The sequence below is a fragment of the Stomoxys calcitrans genome, chromosome 4, assembly GCF_963082655.1.
Source record: "Stomoxys calcitrans chromosome 4, idStoCalc2.1, whole genome shotgun sequence".
Classification (NCBI taxonomy): Eukaryota; Metazoa; Arthropoda; class Insecta; order Diptera; family Muscidae; genus Stomoxys; species Stomoxys calcitrans.
In genome coordinates, this window is record NC_081555.1 from 171,753,624 (window position 1) to 171,778,272 (window position 24,649).

The 24,649-nt window shown below is 37.3% G+C and overlaps 1 protein-coding gene across 3 annotated transcripts; it reads right to left on the reverse strand.

The window, feature by feature from the left end:
• Window positions 1-1,634: 1,634 nt before the first annotated feature.
• On the reverse strand, window positions 1,635-23,146 carry LOC106090549 (transmembrane protein 94). Of its 3 annotated transcripts, XM_013256784.2 has the most exons (10): window positions 22,774-23,146; window positions 22,067-22,700; window positions 19,707-20,415; window positions 19,477-19,636; window positions 8,998-9,094; window positions 8,145-8,925; window positions 6,625-7,778; window positions 2,508-2,631; window positions 2,175-2,424; window positions 1,638-2,111 (listed from the first exon to the last, which is right to left on the reverse strand). In XM_013256784.2, exons 1-10 carry the CDS (start codon window positions 22,992-22,994, stop codon window positions 2,039-2,041), a joined length of 4,203 nt encoding a protein of 1,400 aa, XP_013112238.2. In that variant the 5' UTR covers window positions 22,995-23,146; the 3' UTR covers window positions 1,638-2,038. The 3 variants fall into 3 exon arrangements, with proteins under 3 accessions (XP_059222894.1, XP_013112237.2, XP_013112238.2); XM_059366911.1 differs by having other exon boundaries at window positions 1,635-2,111; window positions 6,625-8,925; window positions 19,519-19,636; XM_013256783.2 differs by having other exon boundaries at window positions 1,635-2,111; window positions 6,625-8,925.
• Window positions 23,147-24,649: the final 1,503 nt, after the last annotated feature.

Consider the following 24,649-nt stretch of genomic DNA (forward strand, 5'->3'; position numbering starts at 1 on the left):
TCGATTCTTCTCGTGTCTTTGTGTCTTGTGGTGTACCTGTAGATTAACATAGTACGGCTATTTCTTCGACGTCCGTCCATAAACTCGATTCTTCCAGTGCTGTACGAACATAAATTCCAATGGAAGTACGAGCATAAACTCGATTTAAATGGTACCGTACGAGTTCTCTTAGGTGGTCGCCTCGCAATCAACGCACCAATCATCTTATCGTTCACGGAACACTAGACCAGACCCCTAGACTTATCTTGAACACAGACACGACCCTGTTCTCGACCGAACCGACTGCTATCCTACGCCTTGTAGCACACACCCTACTTATCGCCACGCCAACGCATCCGCAACACGCCTGACCAGACGAAGTGCCAGGTCGCGTCTGCCAGAGATTTAATCCTGGAGAATCGAAGAATTCGCGCTGGACATCACAGGCGACTTCCTTATCCGTTTTTAAAATCCTTATATTTGCCTATTTTCAACCTTAATAAACAGATTGTGACACAGAATGCTACAAACGTCTTTCTCTACTTTGATTGCTGTTAATATAAATTTCCGTGACGAACCCTACCACCGCGAGTTACAACCTAGCACACGAGGGGATTCTCGGCACAGGATAGCTGTGAACACCACACAGGCTGGAATAGAGATGTCCGATCTGTGTGGATCATTGCTGTAACGGGAAGCTTAGCTGCGAGCTAACGCGCGCGTCCACAGGTTGTTTATAATGGAATGCTCTATACGGAGTAGCTATAACGGCAGTCGCGGACAATCAGCGGTATCGAGCGGAGAGTCTCAGTAAAAGGTCGGGCGGCACTGGCTCTTGTACAAATACTAAGGCCTATGATGCTCGATATGACAAGGCGAGTTATTGGCGCCTTTAAGTAACCAATGACCACCCTTGCTTGACGAGGACCGCCACCTTCACATGAGAATGTGGCTACAACAACAACAACAGGGGAATCAGCCACTCCTACTCGACATAAAGGGTGATTTTTTTGAGGTTAGGATTTTCATGCATTAGTATTTGACAGATCACGTGGGATTTCAGACATGGTGTCAAAGAGAAAGATGCTCAGTATGCTTTGACATTTCATCATGAATAGACTTACTAACGAGCAACGCTTGCAAATCATTGAATTTTATTACCAAAATCAGTGTTCGGTTCGAAATGTGTTCAAATTTTGACAAATTTTGTTTAGCGATGAGGCTCATTTCTGGTTGAATGGCTACGTAAATAAGCAAAATTGCCGCATTTGGAGTGAAGAGCAACCAGAAGCCGTTCAAGAACTGCCCATGCATCCCGAAAAATGCACTGTTTGGTGTGGTTTGTACGCTGGTGGAATCATTGGACCGTATTTTTTCAAAGATGCTGTTGGACGCAACGTTACGGTGAATGAACACATTTCGAACGCTGTTGGAACTTAACTTACTCCAAATATTTTCTCATAAGAAAAAACTCTGTTTCTTACATATATTGTATATTATATATTTAAAAAAAGGACGAAATAAAATAATTTATGTACACAAATTTACTTAAACTGTATATAAAAAATTTGGTGTTTTTTTTTTCAAAACTGATAAAAACATAAAATGGTAAGTACGAAAAAATTTTTGAAATCAAGACGATTATTACCATCAATACAAATGGAAGGTATTTGTACAAATGTTTGTGTGTATATTGTATAACTTATTTATCTAACATGTATTAAGTATTACTTCTTATTATGTAAATGTAATCTATACAAAAAGTTATATTAATTCTCATATTTAAGTATGCAGTTTTTTTTCGTTTTTGAAAAGTAAAGTGAGCGTTATTTTATAAATAAAATGGTGGTGGGTTTAAAAACAAACAGACAAGTGTATGACAATGAACACAGATGAAAATAAGAATAAAGAAAAATTTTTGGCCTTTTGATAGATGATAGGTAACTGATTTTAGGGAGGAGCTCCCTTGAAACACAGAGAAAAGTAAACAAAACACAGTTGAAGTCTTTTATGTCTAAAAATAAGTGCACCCTCCTTTTCGATGCTGGCGCGGACTCTTTTAAAAAGGTGAATTCATACCCAATTTAGTGCCAAAGTCCAAACGGGCACGTCTTTGATAGCGGGTATTGACTCTACAGAGAGAAATAGTGATTTAATTGAAGAAAGTGAAAAGTAATTTTCAACCAACGACTTACTTAATCTCTTGCCATTTGCATATTTCCGATACAATCAGACTTATAAAAATGCCACATATTAGAAAAACAATGGCGGGCCAAGCTTCGGCCACTTGATCGCGCAGCTCTTCGTCCAGCATAATTTGTGCCACACATACCAGGGCATGAAATACCAATATGCAAGAACAGCTCAAGGCCCAAATGCTATTGCGAAATGGATTCTTCTGCCATAGCGAATGATCGCGATGTACAAAGGAAGCAGATACCGTAACTATATGGAGAGGAAAATTTAGCAAATAGGTTAATATAAGCTCATTTTTTTGCAAGAATAGGTTAAACTTCTACATCACCTACCAAAATGTAATAGCACACCCAACATGGCAAAGATGCGCGCTATTTGCAAATTGATATGTTTATCATCCTCTTCGACATCCATTATTTTGAAGGGATGATCCATAAATGCACAGTATGAAAGAATCTAAAATTACAAAGAGATTTCTGTTACAAGTGTACATAAGCAATGGCTACGAAAAAGGGTTTTTCAAAATTTCACTGCACTTTTGTCTTTAGAGAAAATTTCACCGAAATTTTGTCTTTCGATAATATTTCAATGAAATTTTGTCTTTAGATAAAATTTCAATGAAATTTTGTCTTTAGATAAAATTTCAATGAAATTTTGTCTTTAGATAAAATTTCAATGAAATTTTGTCTTTAGATAAACTTTCAATGAAATTTTGTCTTTAGATAAAATTTCAATGAAATTTTGTCTTTAGAGAAAATTTCAATGAAATTTTGTCTTTAGAGAAAATTTCAATGAAATTTTGTCTTTAGAGAAAATTTCAATGAAATTTTGTCTTTAGATAAAATTTCAATGAAATTTTGTCTTTAGATAAAATTTCAATGAAATTTTGTCTTTAGATAAAATTTCAATGAAATTTTGTCTTTAGATAAAATTTCAATGAAATTTTGTCTTTAGATAAAATTTCAATGAAATTTTGTCTTTAGATAAAATTTCAATGAAATTTTGTCTTTAGATAAAATTTCAATGAAATTTTGTCTTTAGATAAAATTTCAATGAAATTTTGTCTTTAGATAAAATTTCAATGAAATTTTGTCTTTAGATAAAATTTCAATGAAATTTTATCTTTAGAGAAAATTTCACCGAAATTTTATCTTTCGATAAAATTTCACTGAAATTTTGTCTTTAGATGAAATTTCACTGAAATTTTGTCTTTAGATAAAATTTCAATGAAATTTTGTCTTTAGATAAAATTTCAATGAAATTTTGTCTTTAGATAAAATTTCAATGATATTTGGTCTTTAGATAAAATTTCAATGAAATTTTGTCTTTAGATAAAATTTCAATGAAATTTTGTCTTTAGATAAAATTTCAATGAAATTTTGTCTTTAGATAAAATTTCACTGAAATTTTGTCTTTAGATAAAATTTCACTGAAATTTTGTCTTTAGATAAAATTTCACTGAAATTTTGTCTTTAGATAAAATTTCACTGAAATTTTGTCTTTAGATAAAATTTCACTGAAATTTTGTCTTTAGATAAAATTTCACTGAAATTTTGTCTTTAGATAAAATTTCACTGAAATTTTGTCTTTAGATAAAATTTCACTGAAATTTTGTCTTTAGATAAAATTTCAATGAAATTTTGTCTTTAGATAAAATTTCAATGAAATTTTGTCTTTAGATAAAATTTCAATGAAATTTTGTCTTTAGATAAAATTTCAATGAAATTTTGTCTTTAGATAAAATTTCAATGAAATTTTGTCTTTAGATAAAATTTCAATGAAATTTTGTCTTTAGATAAAATTTCAATGAAATTTTGTCTTTAGATAAAATTTCAATGAAATTTTGTCTTTAGATAAAATTTCAATGAAATTTTGTCTTTAGATAAAATTTCAATGAAATTTTGTCTTTAGATAAAATTTCAATGAAATTTTGTCTTTAGATAAAATTTCAATGAAATTTTGTCTTTAGATAAAATTTCAATGAAATTTTGTCTTTAGATAAAATTTCAATGAAATTTTGTCTTTAGATAAAATTTCAATGAAATTTTGTCTTTAGATAAAATTTCAATGAAATTTTGTCTTTAGATAAAATTTCAATGAAATTTTGTCTTTAGATAAAATTTCAATAAAATTTTGTCTTTAGATAAAATTTCAATGAAATTTTGACTTTAGATAAAATTTCACTGAAATTTTGTCTTTAAATAAAATTTCAATGAAATTTTGTCTTTGGATAAAATTTCAATGAAATTTTGTCTTTAGATAAAATTTCAATGAAATTTTGTCTTAAGATAAAATTTTAATGAAATTTTGTCTTTAGAGAAAATTTCACTGAAATTTTGTCTTTAGAGAAAATTTCACTGAAATTTTGTCTTTAGAGAAAATTTCACTGAAATTTTGTCTTTAGATAAAATTTCACTGAAATTTTGTCTTTAGATAAAATTTCACTGAAATTTTGTCTTTAGCGAAAATTTCACTGAAATTTTGTCTTTAGCGAAAATTTCACTGAAATTTTGTCTTTAGCGAAAATTTCACTGAAATTTTGTCTTTAGCGAAAATTTCACTGAAATTTTGTCTTTAGCGAAAATTTCACTGAAATTTTGTCTTTAGATAAAATTTCAATGAAATTTTGTCTTTAGATAAAATTTCAATGAAATTTTGTCTTTAGATAAAATTTCAATGAAATTTTGTCTTTAGATAAAATTTCAATGAAATTTTGTCTTTAGATAAAATTTCAATGAAATTTTGTCTTTAGATAAAATTTCAATGAAATTTTGTCTTTAGATAAAATTTCAATGAAATTTTGTCTTTAGATAAAATTTCAATGAAATTTTGTCTTTAGATAAAATTTCAATGAAATTTTGTCTTTAGATAAAATTTCAATGAAATTTTGTCTTTAGATAAAATTTCAATGAAATTTTGTCTTTAGATAAAATTTCAATGAAATTTTGTCTTTAGATAAAATTTCAATGAAATTTTGTCTTTAGATAAAATTTCAATAAAATTTTGTCTTTAGATAAAATTTCAATGAAATTTTGACTTTAGATAAAATTTCACTGAAATTTTGTCTTTAAATAAAATTTCAATGAAATTTTGTCTTTGGATAAAATTTCAATGAAATTTTGTCTTTAGATAAAATTTCAATGAAATTTTGTCTTAAGATAAAATTTTAATGAAATTTTGTCTTTAGAGAAAATTTCACTGAAATTTTGTCTTTAGAGAAAATTTCACTGAAATTTTGTCTTTAGATAAAATTTCACTGAAATTTTGTCTTTAGAGAAAATTTCACTGAAATTTTGTCTTTAGATAAAATTTCACTGAAATTTTGTCTTTAGATAAAATTTCACTGAAATTTTGTCTTTAGATAAAATTTCACTGAAATTTTGTCTTTAGCGAAAATTTCACTGAAATTTTGTCTTTAGCGAAAATTTCACTGAAATTTTGTCTTTAGATAAAATTTCACTGAAATTTTGTCTTTAGATAAAATTTCAATGAAATTTTGTCTTTAGATAAAATTTCAATGAAATTTTGTCTTTAGATAAAATTTCAATGAAATTTTGTCTTTAGATAAAATTTCAATGAAATTTTGTCTTTAGATAAAATTTCACTGAAATATTCTCTTTAGATAAAATTTCAATGAAATTTTGTCTTTAGAGAAAATTTCAATGAAATTTTGTCTTTAGAGAAAATTTCAATGAAATTTTGTCTTTAGAGAAAATTTCAATGAAATTTTGTCTTCAGAGAAAATTTCAATGAAATTTTGTCTTTAGAGAAAATTTCAATGAAATTTTGTCTTTAGATATTTAGTGAAATTTTATCTAAAGACAAAATTTCAGTGAAATTTTATCTAAAAAAAAAATTCAGTGAAATTTTATGTAAAGACAATATTTCTTTAGATAAAATTTCACTGAAATTTTGTCTTTAGATAAAATTTCACTGAAATTTTGTCTTTAGAGAAAATTTCACTGAAATTTTGTCTTTAGAGAAAATTTCACTGAAATTTTGTCTTTAGAGAAAATTTCACTGAAATTTTGTCTTTAGAGAAAATTTCACTGAAATTTTGTCTTTAGAGAAAATTTCACTGAAATTTTGTCTTTAGAGAAAATTTCACTGAAATTTTGTCTTTAGAGAAAATTTCACTGAAATTTTGTATTGAGAGAAAATTTAACTGAAATTTTTTTCTTTAGATAAAATTTCACTGAAATTGTTTTCTTTAGATAAAATTTCACTGAAATTGTTTTCTTTAGATAAAATTTCACTGAAATGTTGTCTTTAGAGAAAATTTCACTGAAATTTTGCGTTTCAGGAATTGTTCAATGAAATTTTTTCGGTAGAAATGTGTTTTTAAGTTAATTTCTTTAAATTTTGTTTTTATAAAAATTCGTTGAAAACTTTTTAAAAAATGTTATGAAATTTTGGTCTTTAGAAAACCTTGTACATTGTTCCACTTACCATAATCAGAACTGGTGTCATAAATTTACACCCATAACACCATAGAACAAAACCAAATACTCTGGAATCATATTCGGTTTGTTTCTTGCCTGTGGCTCTGTTCATTATTTTCGGATCCAAATCGATGTGGGCCAAGGCCAGTGAAATCAAGGGAACGGGGATGGACATCAGATAGATAACCATAAGGGGCGTTAAAATGGGCCTCAAATTCAGACAGGCACTGAGCATATTGATGAGCGACAATGAACCAGCACAGCAAGCCCAAAATTGTATGCAATTCCATAGGCCCGAGGAAAAACGCCGCGACAACTCGATGATGGCAACCAGTGACAAGGGATCTTCGCGCCTAACCGATATGGAGCAAGGTAACGAGTTAAGTAAACGACTTAAGTATATGGGCGAAACGGTATTTCCAGGCGATTGCATGGGTCTGGCATTGGCTGAACAGCCACCATATTGTCCCGACTCAAGCAATTCTTCGGCTGCACAAGGCTCATCGGGTAGCTGCATGGATTCGGAAGCGGATAACTTTTTCTTCTTTGCTCTCAATTTGTTGTTGATTATATTCGCCTCGGTATAGGCTTCAATGTCCTGACATACTTGCGGATATAGGGGCTCCACTGCAATACTGCAATCGGCTTGTAAGAAGATCTCGGCATTGGCATTGCTGGCTGAGGAGCCCAGGCAGACGACTATTTCACCATAAGACTGCATTATCTCCAACATTTGGCGGGTGGCCTCGGCCGAACAATCAGTGAACAAGGATACTTGCAAAGGAACATTATCTACCTTTTCCAGATGAGGTCTTATATTCTCTATGCCCCGCGGCAATTTTGCCCGATTGGACATGTCAAAATGCACGGGGGCACTTTGCTCAGTGCTTTCGGTTAGAATACTTATGGAGCGACAGTTTTCATCTAAAGCGGAATCTTGCGACTGACGACGCTTGTCCTCCATGGACTCGCGCGAGCCTGCCAAACTGGCATTGGAATAGGTTTCGTTGTTGGCATTGGCGGTGGCATGCAAAAGGGTGCAATCGTGATCGGATATGGCGCCGGGTGCTGAGGAGCTCAATGTTTTGGAAGACTCTAGATTGGTCACAGGCGGCAGCAGATAATTCAAGTCGGATGATTCATCGTCTGTGGCATTATTACCTAAAATATTGATTGCAATGGGATTATCATGAATGTCTGATGTAGCGGAAGTAGTCGTTATGATGGCAGTCGTGGTGGTGTTGGTGGAGGTCATTATGAAGTCATTCGCATTTGCATGAGACATTACAGATGAACGGTTATTGGAGGTGGAGTTGGTGGTGGTAGTGGTGGCGATAATGGTTGGAGGATTATAACTATTATTAGTAGTAGCACAAGTGGAGGGGGTGGTGGTGGTGGTGGTTGTGATGTTAACATGAGAACTCGATGTAATGGGATCGATGATCGATGCACAATTGACGTTGGAAGTCGCAGTAGTGGTGGTGGTGTTTGTGGTATTGGTGATGGTGGTAGTGAGATCTGTTTTACCCATGGTTTTGGGCGATTGCGTTGCCATCGCCCCAGCCACATTGCCCGATTTGTCGTCCGATTCACTCAACAGTGAGATGTGACAATTCCAACCGGATTCCAGACCCATTTTCTCGGAAAAAACACGGGACCGCAATTCGTTCTCTTTACTGAAATGGACAAAACGTATACAGGCCCTTTCCAGACGTTCCACTAACTGTACTATATCTGTCTGAGCCTGATACTGCATTGTCACCATGCCTATGAACACCTGATGACACTGCATCTCAAAGCATCCCTCCACATCGTTAATGTCTTCCTCTTTACCCTCCGAAAACAACAGGGAATCAGTGCTAATGCTATGGCTCAATTTGCCATGGCCACATTCAAAGTCACAATGCATTTTGTCAACGTGTTGCATGCGCAGCTTCGATTCTGGAGGCAATTCTAGATACGCCAAACTTCCACTATTGTTGGGACCGCCGCTGAGGGCCCCATTAATGCCATGTCTCAAAGGCCGATAGGCAAAGGCAGTGCAGTAGGCAGTTAAAGCACTGCGTTGATAGAAATCCAAGGCTTTTTTACGATCTTGAGGCGAGAGAGGTCGCAAGTCAACACCATCCCAGAAATCATCGCAGTAATCCAAAATGATATCGGCAGTACCCTGCGTGAAGAGCGACAAATAGCCACCAGGATTTTCGCGCATTACCACCGACAAGGAATGGGGAAAAGGTACCTTAACCTTAGAGCACAACTGTAGTTGGCGGGCGAAACGTATATCACGACGCACCACATCAGGTTGCTAAGAGGAGATAAAAACAAAACACCAATGAATTGGATTTGCTTAGTTTACCGACTTTTATGCTACACTTACCAAATGCCTATAGGTAGCAAGCTGACCCTCCAAACTAAAGCGATCTGTGGCATGATCGGTAAATCCAATTTGCTTGGCCAATTCACAAAGGCAACGACTGGATTGATGACATGTTTTTGGAGGTTAAGAAAACAAAATTCTTATTATGCATCGAAAAGAGGATGAAGAGGATGAAAAACTAAAACAATTAACATAAGGCGTGAGGGTTTTTGACAACAAACTCAAGAAATTCAAACGAAACGAAATCCAAACGTAAGACATGGACTTGAATGATTGGTAAACAAACGAAAACAATTTTTTTAATGGAAACCCAACATTAATAGCGAATATTAAACGCCCAAATTTTAATAAAAATAACATTGTTATAAGAAAAAAAAACACTAAAAACTAATGACACCCTTTTTAGGTTAAGTGTTTGTGAGTGGATGTGGTGTAAAGTGAAGTTTAAGTGAAAATTATAAAATTTTGCTACTATTGGGCCAAACGGCATGAAAGGAGCATTGAATATGCAGCAGTTCTTCAGAACAATTAAGCTAGAATGATGATTATCGGACTTGCCATGTCATGTACTATGGACAAGGCTATGCATTTATGAAGTAAAAGATTTATTAATAAAACTGAAGCACTTGATAAAGTAACAAAGAAAACAAAAGACCATTAGCGGGAACCTTAACAGCTCAAACTTTGAAAGACATACAAATTTGAAACAAAAAAAATCTAAATTTATAACTGAAACTTGTTACAATGAACTTGATTGGGGTTAATTGAAAAAAAACGGAACAACTTAATAAAATTAACGAAATGCAAGTCGAAATACAACAAATGTTGAAATATAAGCTTTTAAGGCTTCTAAGAAAAGAAAGATTAATGTAAAGATAGCCATTTAACATCTACATCCGGTTGAAGGAAGCGAGAAATGGTGTTGGGGTGACGGACCCAATTCCAAACCAAAAACAAAAAAAACCCTATATGAAATTCTGAAGTTTTTGAAGGGATAAAAATATCTGCAAAATTCTGTTTTGTGAATTCATGTGCTGAATGGAAGAAACCTTTACTCTATTTCATTTGTAACTTTTTTTTACTTGGTTTAGGCCAGCATGACTTGTAGTTCTCCCGCGCATTTCCCGTCCCTTCAACAATCATAATACATCTCTGATTATGGGAATTCCCGGGAAAAATTAACTCTTTTGAAACCAAACGAAAACAAGCATTGCACAATGTTGTTAAATCGAAAAATCTTGGAAACAACTCTACAACTTTTGTACGTTTTCGAAAACGTTAGGTCAGGTCAAGTTGAAATGATGGACATACACCTAAGCCAGTAATCGGCTTATTGTGCCCTCTAAAAACTAAAAAGTAATCTCGAAAAAAAGTTTTAAGTTAGAAATGCCTTTAATTGTTTTCCCTACCACTCTCCAAAGTTGGTTCATGTCTGTTATTATGTCCCCACCTTAGTACCGGTGTCTTTTAGCCGCGAAAGCCAGGCAATGACATAGGAAATGCTCCAACGACTCAAGCTATCACTTGCCGCAGCGATTTTGCATAAGTGAGTTCGTAGCGTTATGATACCAAAAGCTATACCGACTTCCTTCCTTCCTTTCAGTAATAGCCTCGTCCTCTCACGAACCGGATCATCCCTTAGTATTTTCGCCGCGACTGTTTAGCTATTCCACAGTGTTACATGCGCACACGCCCTTAACTCGGACTGCGTCGAACCGAAAGGCTTCGGGTTAACCAAGTTTATTGACGGCAGTTCTCTGGCCTTCACTGCCAAATCTTCTGCTCTTTCATTCCCCTTGCCCCGCTGTGTCACGGCACCTAAACGATGTGGATCATAATCCATAATCAGAAAAGGCATTATACTTCAACACTCTTTGTGACCTTACAGTCCTAGTTTTTATTACTATTGGGTTGCCCAAAAAGTAATTGCGGAATTTTTAAAAGAAAGTAAATGCATTTTTAATAAAACTTAGAATGAACTTTAATCAAATATACTTTTTTACACTTTTTTTCAAAAGCAAGCTAAAAGTAACAGCTGATAACTGACAGAAGGAAGAATGCAATTACAGAGTCACAAGCTGTGAAAAAATTTGTCAACGCCGATTATATGAAAAATCCACAATTACTTTTTGGGCAACCCAATAGTTTACTGTCCGTCAAAATGTTCACACTCGACGTTAGCGTTTACACCACACCAGCTCATACATTACGTGATCGCCCGGATCTTCGACTGCAGGACCATATTATGGTCAAGCAATCGGAAACAGATATCGGTCGCTGGATTTTCAATGTAAACACCCAGGCTCACTCTGTCCTCTAGTTTTGATCCATCTGTGTAGCATAGTCTCCCAGATAGCAATACCAGCTGTGAGCACCACACAAGCTGGAACATGTGTTCATTGCTGTCACTAGAAGCTTTGCTATAAGCTACCAGGCACTTTCGTAGGCAGGAATTGCGGTTTTTGTGTGTTCTCTGCCTTTGGTCGGTCAGATCTGGTCTATACTCAGATCTTGATGGAACCATGCAACTGACTGTAACGGCGAAAATGGGTAGTAAAGCGCATTTCTTGGCTCAAATACTTAAATCGGCTGATCACTTTATCCAAACTCTGCACGGTTGTTCATTTAAATCGGGGCAAAAATATGACTTTATGAACTCAAGATTTCTTATCGGGAGATCGGTATATAGGGTGCAAATGGAAACATATACTGCATTTTTGATTTGTAGAACATTTGGTAGGTTTTGGTCAGGTTTGGTAGGATTTGTCATAAATTATGGTAGGAAATTATTTTCTTGGGTGGCAACACTGCCTGTGATGCTCAATATGACAAGGCAAGTCATTGGCGCCGATAAAAAACCATTGGCCACCCTGTTCCCGCGGCGATTGGTGCTTTGGGCCGGAACGAGGTTACTCACCTACAGGAGCTTCACTAGGATCGCCACCTCCACATGAATATATGGCTACAACAACCCGAGTTCAGTGGACCATCCTCGGATTCAGGAACCATTTCGAGCCTATGGCCCATCTACATAGTGTCTTAGTACGCTCCTGAATGTGACACTCCCAATTAAATTTCTTATCAAAGATCATTGCTAAATATTTGACCTTGTCAGTTATCGAAATCGTTTTATTGAGGAAACATGGTGCGTCAAATTGACCCACCTTTGTCTTCCTCGTGAACAGGCAAATTTCAGTCTTCTCTGGGTTAGCATTGAGACCCCTGGGTCTAGCCCAGTCATATGCCATATGCAAGACCCTCTCGGCCCTTCTGTATAGCTGGTTCGGATCCTTACCCCTAAGAAGTATTATAACATTGTCTGCATAGCAGACGGGTTCATATCCCTCCTAAATCAGCATCCATAATAGGTTATTTATGGTGGTAACCCAAAGGAGTGGCGAGAAAATGCCCCCCCGTGACGGACCTTTTGCCACTTTCTCCCTTATATTTATGTGGTCACCCAAAGGAGTGGCGAAAAAATGCCCCCTTGTGACATACCTTGTGCTACTTTTTCCCTTATATTTATGTCATGAGACACACAATTTATCCACCTGTTCCTTAGCATATGGTTTATCCAGTCTCTACCGGTCTAAGAATTGGATCAATGTGTCGGTCCGCACATTGTTAAAAGCCCCCTCGATGTCAATGCGAACCGCCAATGTTTCGTGTTTTGTTTCACTGTCAAACATTTTCCGTTTGGTCAAAAAGCGCGCTCTGTTAAGAAAGTTCACCGCGCTCATTTTTGGCTCAATGGGTACGAAGCTCATTTTTGGCTCAATGGGTACGTAAATAAGCAGAACTTTCGATTTTGGAGTGAAGATCAGCCTGAAGCATTGCAAGAGCTACCAATGCATCCAGAAAAAGTCACAGTTTGGTGCGCTTTATGGGCTGGTGACATCATTGGACCGTACTTCCAATGATGTCACCGTACTTCAATGGTGAGCGCTATCGTGAGATGATATCCAACTTTTTTTTTTGCCCAAAATGCAAGAGCTTGATAACATGTGGTTTCAACAAGAGGATGCCACATGCCACACAGCACGCGTAACAATGGACTTATTGAGAGGCGATTTCGGTGAACATTTTATTTCACGTTCAGGACCGGTCTATTTTTGTGGGACTATGTTAAAGCTCATATCTATATAGACAAGCCCGCTGCAATTGATGCTTTGGAAGATAACATTGAAGCACTTATTCGTGAGATGCCGGCCGAAATGTTGGTAAGAGTATGAAATTTGAGGCGCAGTTACGGTCAACATTTGCATGAAATAATCTTCAAACTTTAAATTATATGGACCGTACTATCGATTCAAACAAAGATTTCATGAATTTTTCTGAATTTTATGTGTTTTTTAACTTTTTTATAACTCTTAAAAAATCACCCTTTATTAGTTATCCAAAAAATGTATATTGTTGGAAGTCATACAAAAACGATATGTGTAAAATTTCAGCCAAATTGGGTAATAATTGCGCCCTCTATATGCTCAAGAAGTCTAATCGGGAGATCGACTTATATGGCAACCATTTTAGGTTATGAACCGATTTGAACCATACTTAGCATACTTAGTAATACCTAAACTCCTCGTACAAAATTTCAGCTAAATCGGATAAGAATTGTGCTCTCTAGAAGCTCAAGAAATCAAGACCCAAGATCAGTTTATATGGTAGCTATATCAAAATATGGCAGCTATATCAATCTGGCTTGAAGAACGCATACCCGATGATTGGAACCTCAGCATATTATGTCCCGCACACAAGAAAGGAGACAAGACGGAATGTGCCAACTACAGAGGAATAAGTCTCCTCCCCATCGCATACAGGATACTCTCGAGCGTACTGTGTGAAAGATTAAAACCTAAAGACAATGAGATAATGGGCCCTATCAATGCGGCTTTAGACCTGGTAAATCCACCCTGGACCAGATATTCACACTGCGCCAAATGCTGGAAAAGACGCGAGAAGGACTAATCAATACCTACCATCTCTATGTTTACTACAAAGCCGCCTTCGATACTCCTTTACGTTCAAAGGTATTTCAAGCCATGTCTGAATTTGGTATCCCTGCAAAATTAATAAGACTCTGCAGGATGACACTTGTTGGTACGCTTTCCTCAGTAAGAATAGGAAAGAATCTCTCCGAACCATTTAATACCAAACGAGGTTTCAGACAAGGAGACAGCCTATCGCGTGATCTCTTTAATATCCTGCTGGAGAAGATTATACGAGATGCAGATGTGAATAGATATGGCATACTAATCACAAGAGAACACATGCTACTCGCCTATACCGACGACATCGATATGATAGGTCGATCAGCGGAAGTAGTAACTGCTGCCTTTGAAAGAATCGAAAAAGAGTCAATGATAATGGGTCTGGCAGTAAATGGAGATAAGACGAAATGGATGGTTTCAACTCCCAAAAAGCCTTGCACAACCGAGCAGATAAATAAAATGGGGAAAGTTGGCAACCACAACTTTGAGACCATCAGTAACTTTATCTACCTTGGCACCACCGTAACCGTAACGAATGACACCAGTTTTCAGATTAAGCGAAGAATAATACTGGCAAACAGCTGCTACTTTGGACTAAGTAAGCAGAAACAAGGCCACCTCTCGACTGACGAAGATTACACTATACAAGACACTGATATTACCCGTGCTTTTGTATGGTTCTGAAGCAGTGCTTGGAGTATTTGAGAGAAAGGTTCTTCGTAAAATATATGCACCAGTTTGCGTTAACGGAGAGTATAGGCAACGTATGAACCACGAGCTGTATGACGACGACAGCATAGTTACATGCATCAAAATACAACGGCTGCGTTGGCTGAATCATGTTGTCAGAATGGATAAGTAGCTCCAGCAAAGAAGTCTTTTGAAGGCAAACACGTTGGTACACGCAAACCGGGAAGACCAAAAGCCCGATGGAAAGATCAAGTTGTGGGAGACACCTCGAAACTTGGTATCAGAGGTTTTAGAAAGAGCGCAGAAGACCGAGGCGCTTGGAACGCTATTCTACGTTCAGCTAGTGGAACAAATATTCTGTCATAGCCAATTAAACAAAAAAAAAAAAATATATCAAAATATGAACTGTGTATTTCACCCAAAATCCAGGGATTTTAGCTTCAGACGCTTCAGCTGGGCTTAGAGGCATTGGAACATCTCCAACATAACTATTTCATTTCTTAAATATATGAGTAGGTTGCACTAACTACATTAGAAAACTTTTAAATTTTTTACAAAAATAAAAAATAGAAAAATTTAGAATAACTACCTACACATCTAACTTGCAATTTTATTTCCAAATACTACAATTTTATGGGATGCTATAAAATTTTCATTTCACAACTTCTAAAGTTAACGAAAAACCATTCAAAAATGTATTACTATTACAAATAACAAAAAATTCCAAACATGGACCTGAAACATGTCTAGAAATCTGGAAAACAATATGATGTGATAAAGCTTTTTTATAAAAAGTTTATGTGAAGAATGGTTACTAAAAAATGGCAATAATCAGTCCCTAAGAATATATAATTAAGTAAATTCAAATATATTCAAGGATCAGGTGGCAAATTCCTGTAGTCAAGAAGAAAATAACAATAATTGTAAGAGAAATATGTATGCAGAATATTACCATAATGAAGTTTGTATTCAAAACATATTACACTGGATTATACCTTTGACACCAGTATGGCGAAATGCTATGCACATTAACTTTGATTATAAAAATAAAAAGTAGTCATTGTTGGCAAAGGTTGATACTTAAATAATTATTTTTGACTTATTCTTTGGATTACGATAATGTGTTAACAAATTATTAAAAAACGATGTTTGTTGTTTCTAATTGTTCATTACAATATTTTTGTCCTCAAGTGGAAATTCAACTAAATTTGAGGCAAATTTGCTGTTTACGGGAAAAATGGTCAAAAACCAAATTTTTTTTGGACTCCCCCAAATTTGACCCCAGGGCCACGAAAAAGAAGTCCGTTTTTTTGGGGGCTAGAGCCTGGGGCCTTCCGCCTCATCAAGTGAAAGTGTACGGAATATGGGCACTATGGTACTGACTCCCCCAAATTTGACCCCAGGAACACGAAAAAGAAATCCGTTTTTTTTGGGGCTCGGACCTGGGGCCTTCCGCCTCATCAAGTGAAAGTGTACGGAATATGGGCACTATGGTACGGAAATCTTGGGACATTTTGAGTAGAATACGAATATGAATAAAAGTCAATCCCGAGACTCCAGGGCATTGAGAATTTTGAATCCCCAGAAAAATCCCCATGTGAAAAAATTACTGCTATCTTTGGCGTTACCCAGGGATATAAAATAGCAACGCAGGGAAAACTTTTTTCAAAAAAAAAACGTTTAATTTTTATTAAAAAATTGGGGATTTTTTTTATTGAAAAACTTTTTTTTTTGAAAATAATGCAGCACGGGAAAAAAATTTTCTTTTTTTATAATAATGTACAAAGGCTATTCCGCGTTTTTTGTTGTTGTTGATTTTTTATGTAAATATTTCTCCACAATATGGCTCCAAATTTAAAAAAAGCCTCCTTAGGTAAAATCTTGGTGCAATTCTTTTGCTTTGTGACAACCTGTCTTTGAACAACCTGCTCTGTACAACCTGTCTTTGAACACTCTTATAGTATCCGATGACTGGAAGATGGGCAGAGTGATTCCGCTACTGAAGCATGGAAGGGACCAGAGTAAGGGGGAGTCGTACAAACCGATCTATCTTCTCTCAACAGTAGCCAAGACGCTTGAGGGACTACTGCTCACGAGCCTCGTTGAAGAATTTCCATTCGCCGAGCACCAGCATGGATTTCAAAGACTGCATGCATAGCACAACAACTGCTTTGCTGCCATCAGCGCACACATTTGCCTTGGCTTCAATTAGCCCAGGCCATGTAATAGGGGCCTCGTGGTACTGGATCTATCGAAGGCATTTGAGGACATAGCCAATACATCCCTCCAGCCAGGCCTGAAACGCTGGGTCGCGAATTATCTGTGGGGTCACCAGTCATTTGTGAAATTTAGGGACAAGAAGTCTAAGCACCGTAGAGTCATATAGGGAGTTCCCCAAGGCGGGATGATATCTTCGGCACTGTTTAACCTCTACCTGCCCTCCATTCCACCCTCTACAGACGGCATAGAGATCGTGTCATATGCGTGCTATTGTACGATCATGTCATTAGACCCCCCACCCATTGATGACATCTGCAAGAGATCTGAAGATATCTGCCCCCAAATCTTCCCCACATTGTTCACTACATACACGCATGAGGTGGGTATGGAGTATGAAAGTAATGGTCGATGGAGTGACAATTCAGACCATCTAGTGCCCCAAAATACTTGGTATGACATTTGACAGCTCTTCAAATTCTAGAAACAAAGTTCTCAAGTCACTCGACGGCAGCTTTTGGGTTGCTGATAAAGAAACCTTGTTGACCACGTACAAAGCAATTGGCCGGTCTGTGGTTAGTTATGCAGCAACAGTGTGTTCGCGTCAGCTCTGTGCAGCTCTTCGAACTTGGACGGGCTGTCCCCTTAGTTCTCACGTGGACAACCTCCATTAGGAGACAAAGATCCTACCCGTGAGAAGACAAACTACATGCTGTCTAATCAATACCTTCTGGGCGTTTATTGCAGAGTCCATCCAAATCATCATCTTGTGGATAGGTATCCACCGGCCGGAAGCCTCAACGTAGATCTTCATGACCTAGAGCGTGAGGTTCAGCGCAAGCAAGGGAGAACCTCTGTTGTCTATACACACTTGATATGCCGCTTATAAAGCAGGTTTAGACAATATTTATCCTGACATGGTAGCAGATGCGCTGAATAGCTACCGGGTAAATGTGGTCCTTGGAGAACGATAGCATCCCCTTTCACCTGAAGAATTTGGCCTCCCCTGGCAAACCAGAGTAGTTCTAGCTCAACTATGGTCCGGCATATGCAGCCTGGAGGCCATCGTAGCGCAGAGGTTAGCATATCCGTCTATGACGCTGAACGCCTGAGTTCGGTTCATGGCGAGAATAACAGAAAAAATTTTTAGTGGTGGTAACAAAAATTGTAGTTTAACATTAGAATAGTTCTTGGAATAATTCAAAAATCTAAGAAGATCAAAACGAGTGTACGATATGACGACGCAAAATAATGGGGCGTCACCATCGATGTTTTCACTTTGATCGTTGTTTATTTAGTTGACCCGTCAGATTTTACGATTATAGCTTCAGGCCCATGTTCCATCTTCGAAAAATTAAACGTATTCCTTGTTGATTTTAAAGCTTACTTCGCAGCTAGAAATATATCTGCCATAAAATATTCAGTCACATGACTTCTCTTCATGCGGAGAGGACACTCCGGGATTGCCGGATGCAGAGTGGCTAGATCTGCTCAATTTCCGGAGTAACGTCAACGGATTCCTCATCAAGTAGTTAACTCGTTCTTGTTAAGACCCACAAGGAAGCACATCAACTAAGTGTGAGCCAAATGATATGACAACTTGATTACTGGTAAACTGCGGTAAATTATCAGACGCAGCACGGTATAGCTATGAGAGCACCACACAGGCTGAAACATTGAGTTCCGATCTTTGTGGCGTTCATTGCTGTCATGAGAAGCTTAGCTGCGAGCTACCGGGCATGTCCACAGGCTGCAAATAGTGGAATGCTCCATACGGAGTAGCTGCAACGGCAGTCGCGGACAATCAGTGGTGTCGTGCGGAGAGTCACAGTGAGTAACCGGGCGGCACCGACTCTTGCACAAATATTAAGTTTCTATGATGCTCGATATGACAAGACGAGTTATTGGCGCCTTGTTATTGGCAGCCTGTTTCCACTACGATCGGTCCTTTGGACCGGAACAAGCTTGCTCACCTACAGTGTCTTACCGAGAATCTTCACCTCCACATGAAAATGTAGCTACAACAACAACAACATCAGAGCCTCTTACATCTGTGCAGGAAATAGCACACATAGCTCTTTTTTCCTGACCACTGTCTAGATTTTTCATCTTGAGCTAGTTGGGCATCCAAAGTTTGGGATAACTCAACTCGTTTTACTTGTTCTTATACTACAATATATAGAATAATGAGTATGGTATGTAGATATTTATTCTTATTAATTTTTCTTTTTTCTCCAAAGGAAATCGAGCTTAATGACCATGAGCGTTTTTTTTTACTTGATTTACTAAACACAACCTATTCACCTTAAGCACAAAACATATCTCAAAGGACACATAATTAACCAGCACCTGATGGATTATTCAAAAAGAACAAGACGTTTCCTGATTTCTTCTAGGTAAGTATTTTGCAATAAATTCGATGTGGTAAACATTTGTATTTACAATTTATAATTTGAGATAATCGAAAAATCATTGTGCTGGGACTGTTAAAGCCAATTGTGAATTAAAAATTATATAGAAATATTAAAACAAATGAAAAAAAAGAGAGCAGTACGTAATAAAATGAAAACGAACGACATACCCATGCAAAAAGCTTTTCATACTGGACTCTACGATCTCATACCGGTTTGTAACAGGAACTAAGTTTGTATCTAGCATAGCCACGGCAGTGACATGACCACAAAATTGAGCATAATGCACATGGGTCAAGGGGGAGCAAGTATTGAGCAGAATTGCTAGACCTAGAAGAGGCAAAACAAAAATTAAACATTGATCTTTATAAAAAAATATATGTTTTGTTAGAATTTTTACCCAAAGGTTTCAATGATTTTATGTGATTCTTCCATTCCTGATCATCAAACTCCAAACGAAATGGACAGTGTTGATCGTGTGTCAAATCCAACACCTCTGCCACTATGCCATTGCCCTTGGGCACTGCATGATCTGGTATATCGCTCTCAGAATTCAAAGAAGTCTGACAACTTTTCTCCTCCAAAGCATCCTCATCGGTATCATGCAGGAAGAATACTTTCTCAGCCGTGGGATTGGGCCAAGACAAAATACCCTTTTTATCGACACAACACAATGCAGTTATGGAACCCAAAACTTGCACCAGATTTGCTGAGCGCGGCAAAAGTTCACTGTTGCCGCGCCACAATTGCAGCCAATTGCGAAACACTTTCGAACGATGTAATGCCAAGTTCTCATAATCAAATGCAGGCATGTCATCTTCTTCAAAGGATTTCTCTGAGTCCTTGCCCATTACAAGTTGAGGTGTTCGCAAAAAACACTGTAATCGCGCAACGCCCCAAAGATTCATGGAAATCCATAGAAGAGGAAATATTAAAGGCAATAGCGGTATAACTGCTGCAGCTGGTGATTCAATAATAACATCTCTCCATGTCTCATGATATACCGACTCTGAGGATATACCAAAACCGTGTAGCCTTAAAATGCCAACAAAGAGTGTGACAGTAAGGGCACATATAAAACCCCATTGTTGTATGTATTTGGTGACCAACTGGAAAGGAAAAACAAATAAAGAAACTAGTCAACATAATGTTAATTAATATATAAATTGTTTACATGTGGAAAATGTGATCTTAGGGAAGTTTGCAGCATTTTCCAGGCGAAGATTTTTGCGATTGACAGGAATACGGAGAACGTGGCATAAAGAAATACCGCAGTCAGATATCTCAATATTCATAGTTAAAGGCTTTTATGAGTGCGAGCGTAAGATATAAAGAGCTGCATTGCACATTGGAGCAGAATCAAAAAAATAATCAAACTTTTTTGTAGAGATTTTTGGGTACTATCCAAAAAAAAAATCGGAACACAATTTTAGTGGCCTACTAAGAGGTGCCCGAACCAGCCAGATGTTTTTTTTTTTCTATACCACTGTGCATCGCTGCCGGTTTTTTGAAGCAACTGCACAGGCAACACAAAGTGAACCTATATTTGGAGTAACCGCTCACAGGGATTGACTGGTAACGAAAGAGTTGATTTGTTTGCCAGAAAGAATACGAATCATTGCCTCTCTCACTCACATTTCTTTAATGTTAAAAAGCTTTAACAGAATTCACAAGTTGATATAGTACGAGAAGTAGCAATACTTGTTTAATTGTGACATTTCATGTCACGATTTCATATTATCTCGTTTGTTTTGAACCTTGAATTTTGCAAAACGTAAATGTTAGGAATGCAACCAATTAAGACTAGTTAAGCGCGCAAAGCATAATGGCCATATTTTAAAAATAATCACGTATAAATTTAACTATTGTTGATTCATCATATTTATCATGGCATGAACTTAGTGTCTATGATAAAAGACAATAATCATGGTCGTTTTATATTTTTAATGAATTTGATATTATTGCAAAACCACACGCCGTGTTGTATATAAAAGACATGAAGCGATTTCGCTCATCATGCTATTATTTAAAAAGGTTTATCAGGCTTGGTAATGCGTCTCACAATGTTCATCAACGCAAACATGAGCACCAGAGCCATTTGTAGCATTCGTGGACTTCGAGTCGAGGACCAAGTAAATGTTGCGCAAACTCTTCGCAGATGCGTTCTAGATGAAATGCTTACTGAGAAACATTTAGGCAATTGCTGCAATTTCTGACAAAGTTCCAACACTGGACAGAAGAATAAGTTTAAAGGAAGAATCGGACTGATTTTTTTACGACGGACTTCTGTTTAGCAATGTGACAGCCTTGTAAGAAGTACCAGTTAGGTCGAATCACGCTTTCTCCCCATACCTCCAATTAGTCGAGACAGAAAATTTGCCTCGCAAACTAATGTTGTATTCTGAGTCGTATGTGATGTTAAGAGCTATTTACGGGAGGCCACCGTAGCACAGATGTTAGCATGTCCGCCTATGATGCTGAACATCTGGGTTCGAATCCTGGCGAGATGCTTGCAACATTTGTGAGGTACTATACCATGTAAAAGTTATCTCCAAAGACGTGTCGCACTGCGGCACGCCTTTCGGACTCGGCTAAGAAAAGGAGGCCCTTATCATTGAGCATAAACTTGAATCGGACTGCATTCATTTATATGTAAAAAGTTTGCCCCTGTTCCCTAGTCGAATATTCATGGGCAAAATTTGCATTTTACATGGTAAAACAACTTTATAAGGCTTAAGTTTAACTTAATCACATATTTACCAAATATCTCTGTTGATTGTATATTGTGGCCGGTCTCTTTGCACAATTTTCCAAAATCAATTTTAGATTGTTTAGGAACGGCGTAGTTTCCAGTATGCAAACCATATCCGGTAAAGGTATTCTTGCTACCGGTTTCATGGGTGGTGTATCTGCTTGTAATACTCCATAGATTTCTTGATCACTAAATTTTCTTTTGCCATTGACCTCAGTACAGGGACCCGGTGTTATGTGGCCCGGTCTCAAAACAATATAATCACCCTTGACCAACAATGCCCAAGGCAAGTTAACTATGACACCATCTCTATAGGTCCATTGCAGGGACACACAAGGTGACATGGGACAACAATTGTGCGGATAATTACAAGCTTGCCAATCGCTACATAATTCCTCCTCCGCCACACGTAGATCATCCAATATTTGGCGTGTTTTACGATACACTTCTGTTCTTCGTAGATTATTTTCGCGTATTACAACAAATAAATCCAATGATAAGATAGCCAACAAACATAATGCGGCAAGGTATGATTGGGCGATAAGCAATGCCACTGTGGTCAGCAGTGAGGTGGCAATAGAGGACCATCCCAGTGGGCTGTCATAGCGTTTAACAAATGCTGAACGCATCTTGCGATATGAACTGAAATGTACACAAAATGAAAAAATAACAATAAATACCACAGTGTAAACATAGAAATTCTCTATCCACATACCTCTCTGCCACCCATTTCCTTTCATATTCTTTGAGTATATTATCAATTTCATCGTGTAAGCGGCCCAAGGCCACCTTCGTACTCAAACCAAAGCCCTCCTTGCGGTTGTTTGCTGCACCAAATTCGTCCTTATGGTGGTGTTGCGATTCATGGCCAGCAGCAGAGGCAGCCTTGGATGTTGTATCACCGCTTCTTGAACTGTGTTTTATGTTTCTGGACATTTCAAGTATTCTCCACACGTGTTGTGTTGCGAAACATTGGCTTTTCTAACTTCCAATACTCAATCATAGGCCAATTGTTTTTAATTAACGCATTTTTCCATTTTTTATCAACATTAATTACAAATTAACACCAAAATCAAAACTTTAAGGAGCAGCTGTTTTGGGATGCAATCGTCGATTTTCGACTAATCGATTGGTTATGTTTTTGTGTGTAAAAGTCGAGGTCTACTTGAAGTAAATTAAATAATCGAATCGAAGAATCGAATAAAATCGAGTCGTGGAATTTTGCAAGTTTCATTTCGGTTGATGGCTTCCCGTATGCAGGACATTTTCAGGACCGCGACTTGTCGGCGATGCATTTGTTCACCTGAAGAAGACAAGCTTTTCGGGCTGTAATCCTACGTCAGGTATGTTGTAGTAGCCACGTTTTTGCATGTGGAGGTAGCGATCCTCGTCAAGCTATTACAGATTAGTAAGCTCGTTCCGGTCCATAGGACGCGATTGTCATTGGCTATATAAAGCCGCCAATAACTCGTCTTGCATCATAGGCTCTCAGTACATATACGAGAGCAGCAGCCGCCTGGCCTCCCATTGGGATTTTCCCAGCGATACCGCTCATTTTCTGCGATGACAGTCCGTATACGCAGCATTCCACTATTCGCAACATGTGGACGCACTTGATAGTTCGCATCTAAGCTTCTCGTGATGACGATAACCACTATATAGGTCGGAGTTCAAAGTTCCAGCCTGTATAGTGTTCTTTATCCTGCGTCTTGGCGGCATATATGGAAAGGGTCTTGGAGACAAAAGAAGGCACTTCAATGAATGCCTTGGGGGTGGATTTGGATACTCATGGGAACGTTCATTGGGTATTGCATACTATTAAGTATTATGAGTCTCCTTGTTCCGATATTGGGTAGATATGTTCCAAGTGGACTTTGATAGTTTGGCTGACAGGTCAGTCTAGTTTTTTTGGGGCTTGTATTAAGTACTTCTATTTATCCTTAACCTACGGATAAGGTAGAGGTAGTCTTTTAATCGGTTCTATCAGGAATAGTAGTACAGTACTTTTTATCAAAAAGCGGATCAGGTAGGGTGTAATCCACACTGGCTGGAACATCGGATATTGTATCAAGAATAACACAGTGTCCGTAGCCGCCACATGGCAAATGAGAAAGCTCCCTTAACCTCAAGGCAGTGGTCTCTGCAATTTCGGTAGCCACAATGACCAGTGCCATTAAATTCAGTTCATCAGATGGTGTCATCCTCAGTGCGGCTGTGATGCACAAAGAAGAAGGATCCGGTTAAGTATTGAGCTGTGGTTGGACTTTTGAAGCTCCGTCCATCAGACCACAACACCACACACCATTATAGATCTGACAAATGTAGTATACACCCAGTGCATGACACACGCTCTAAACCCCCAACTTTTGCCAATGACTCTCTTGCAGGTGTATAGGGCAGGGTTGCCTTTCTTGCCCTTTCCAAAATGTTTAACTTGAAGTTCAATTTCCTGTCTAGCAAAACACCCATGTATTTTGCGCTTTCTGTAAATGGTTCCACTGTAGGTAATCTGTTTCTCCTGTTGAAAGGAACCACTTCTATCTTGCACGGATTTATACCAAGATCACTTTCGGTAGCCAACTTAGCTGTTG

Coding starts and splice junctions, on each gene's coding strand:
- LOC106090549 (XM_013256783.2), bottom strand. CDS start 22,994: ATGTCCAGAAACATAAAACACAGTTCAAGAAGCGGTGATACAACATCC. Junction 9,095..19,476: donor ATGAAAAGCTTTTTGCATGG/GTATGTCGTTCG, acceptor TCATCAATCCAG/TCGTTGCCTTTGTGAATTGG. Junction 8,926..8,997: donor TTGCTACCTATAGGCATTTG/GTAAGTGTAGCA, acceptor ATCTCCTCTTAG/CAACCTGATGTGGTGCGTCG.